The sequence below is a fragment of the Euprymna scolopes genome, chromosome 2 (assembly GCF_053919585.1).
Source record: "Euprymna scolopes isolate OS-2025 chromosome 2, ASM5391958v1, whole genome shotgun sequence".
NCBI lineage: Eukaryota > Metazoa > Mollusca > Cephalopoda > Sepiida > Sepiolidae > Euprymna > Euprymna scolopes.
Window position 1 is genome coordinate 1,967,222 of NC_136483.1, and position 2,786 is coordinate 1,970,007.

At 35.3% G+C, this 2,786-nt stretch overlaps 1 protein-coding gene across 1 annotated transcript; it reads left to right on the forward strand.

Moving 5' to 3' along the window:
* The first annotated feature begins 1,109 nt into the window (after window positions 1-1,109).
* Window positions 1,110-1,766, forward strand: LOC145302975 (uncharacterized). The gene has a single exon (XM_080144685.1). The coding sequence runs from the start codon at window positions 1,110-1,112 to the stop codon at window positions 1,764-1,766; it is 657 nt and encodes a 218-aa protein (XP_080000811.1).
* Window positions 1,767-2,786: the final 1,020 nt, after the last annotated feature.

The following is a 2,786-nucleotide window of genomic DNA, read 5'->3' on the forward strand; positions in this document are numbered from 1 at the left end:
TTAAATTAATTTATACAAACATTAATGGCTACATATGTGCATACATGTTTCTGTAATCACCCGCGTTGGGGGATTGCGTCTTCAGGCCAAGAATTACCGTCAAAAACTGAGGATAAGTGAGGTCGCAACTATGATCCTACCCGTATGAATTGCAGAAGTCGCTTTGTATTCTACTTCATCAAGCAGTTATAATATTAATAACCTAAATAAATACCTGTATGAAAGTATATTTGAACAAAACGAGTAATAGATTGTTTTGGGTAAACCTCGTAATAATGTATGCATATGGATATTTCTGGGTGTATGCATATATGGATATATAATCTTTATATACCTGGGTAGGAAGATTAATTTAATATAAAAAAAAGGATAAATGAATAAATAGATGAAAGAAAGTAAGGAATGAAAGGTGAATGAAGGAAAAGGGAATAAAGAAATAAGGGTGAATGAATAAAGATGAAGGTGAGTACTACAATATATAAGCTTCTATACTCAGTTTGTATAACCTAAATACTCTGATTTCTGTCATATGTTATTATATATTATTATTTTATCGTTATACATCTTATGTATATCTGCCTAACCATCGAAATAGTGCTTGCTTAATATGAAGATAGGCCTATGAACTTCAAGCGGTATTCACTATAAATTTTTACGTAGTATAAATTTTTACGTAGTAAAAAAAACATACAACGTGGGAAAAGGTAACAAGCGGGTGGGGCCGTGTAATATAACTATGCGTGTGGAGTTTGATAGAAAAGGATAATGATGTAAATGAATTCATGTCTATTTCTACTTTAGATGTATTATTTGGTGGCAGGGTACACATATATATATGTCTGAATTTTGTGTAAGTAAGTATGTATAAGTGTATTTATGTATGCGATTATGTTTGTATGTACATGTGTGTGTATGTATATATGTGTGTGTATGTATATGTATGTATATCGATGTATTTGTATATGTGTATGTATGTATATATGTATATATATGCATATATATTTCTGTACTATATTAAGTCTTTGAAATCAAATAAAGACTTTTATATTACAAAACCAGACATAGGTTCTGGAGTCGTTATTCTCGACCAAAACGTCTATATCGAGAAAATGATTGTGATACTTGGCCATGCTACAAAATTTGAATATTTAGGCAACGTCAGTATAAATGATAGGACACTCAATACAGAAACTAAACTTCAATCTCGCTTTCTTAGACTTTATAAAAGTGAATGGCTTTCCAAAGAAACTTATGACCAAATTCGTCCTGTGGGTTCGCAACCCCCCAGGATGTACGGTTTACCCAAAGTCAATAAGGAAAATATTCCTATGCGACTTATTCTTTCAATGTTGAGTTCCGCGCAACCTGAATTGGATAAATGGTTAGCCGATATCCTTAAACCTGTCCTGCAAATATATACCGGTTTCTGCATTCCTGATTTTTTCTGGTTTGCAGAATTTATTCGTGATGTAAAGGGTTCATCAAATACTGGATATTTATGTTCCTATGACATATCCAGATTGTTCACCAATGTGCCTTTGGATGAAACTATCGGCATTTGTACCGATAGTCTTTATCGTGGGTTTCTTACTAAACCCTCCTTCCCTGAGCATATATTTCTTGAGCTCATGGGTTTAGATACTAACTCGGTTGAATTTAGTTTTGATGGGAACATGTATCGTCAAGTTGATGGAGCAGCAATGGGAAGTCCTTTGGGTCCAACATTTGCGAATATTTTTGTCGGGTTTAAAAAAACTGCTTTTTGATCGTTTTCCTAGACCGTCGGTGTGCTATTTCCGTTACGTGGATGACATTTTTATTATGTGTTCTTTCTCTACAGAAGCCGGGGTGTTGTTAGAACAGTTAAACTTACTTCACCCTGCATTGACGTTTACTATGGAGGGTGAAGTTAATGACTCATTATCGTTCTTAGATGTTCTCAATTAAACATCCGGTATAAGTTTTACTACTAGCATATATAGAAACCCAAATTTACAGCGCAATACATTAGCTGGGTTTCGTTCTCCTCTAAAATCAGAAAATTAAATCTGATTAAAACTTTAATGTATCGGGCTTTGTTCATCTGCTCTAGTAATAATCTAGATGCGGAACTCCAAACCATAACTGAGATCCTTTTGGCTAATAGTTATCCGTAATTCAAAAATGTATGAGGGATAAAATCTTGACGTTTAAAGGTGGAACGTTTGTGGGCCTCAAAAATATCCCATGTATGTGAAACTCCCGTGGAATGGTGTCAAACGCCAGGAGTTTTCGCATAAAATTGCTACAGCCGTTTCACGTTGCTATTTTGTAACGAAGGTCCGAACGGTGTTTGGGACGAGAAATGCTTTCCCCTCCTTTCGAAAGGATTTTATCCCTATCACTCAATATAATATGGCTGTTTATCGATTTAACGGTCAGTGTGAAGCTGAGTACATGGGCCATACCATTCAACGTTTGGAGGTTAGAATTTCTCAACATTCTTCGATACGTAGGCACAAAAAAGGCCAAAATCCGGGCGTTTGCCAGCTCAAAGGTTGGCCATTGGTGAACATTTATTACAGTGCCCAATTTGCACTGACGGATACACGAGTGAAACTTTCTCGGTTTAACACAGAGCGCGCTCGAGAATTCACTTAAAAATTCTCGAGGCTGTATACATTAATTTGCGCCAACCATCTCTATGTAAGCAAAGAGAGTACACCTATAATTTAGAACTCATGGGTATTTGCTGAGATTGTTTCTCTTTTTTTTCTCCTATTCCCTATACAATTTTTTTTTTACCC

Coding starts and splice junctions, on each gene's coding strand:
- LOC145302975 (XM_080144685.1), top strand. CDS start 1,110: ATGATTGTGATACTTGGCCATGCTACAAAATTTGAATATTTAGGCAAC.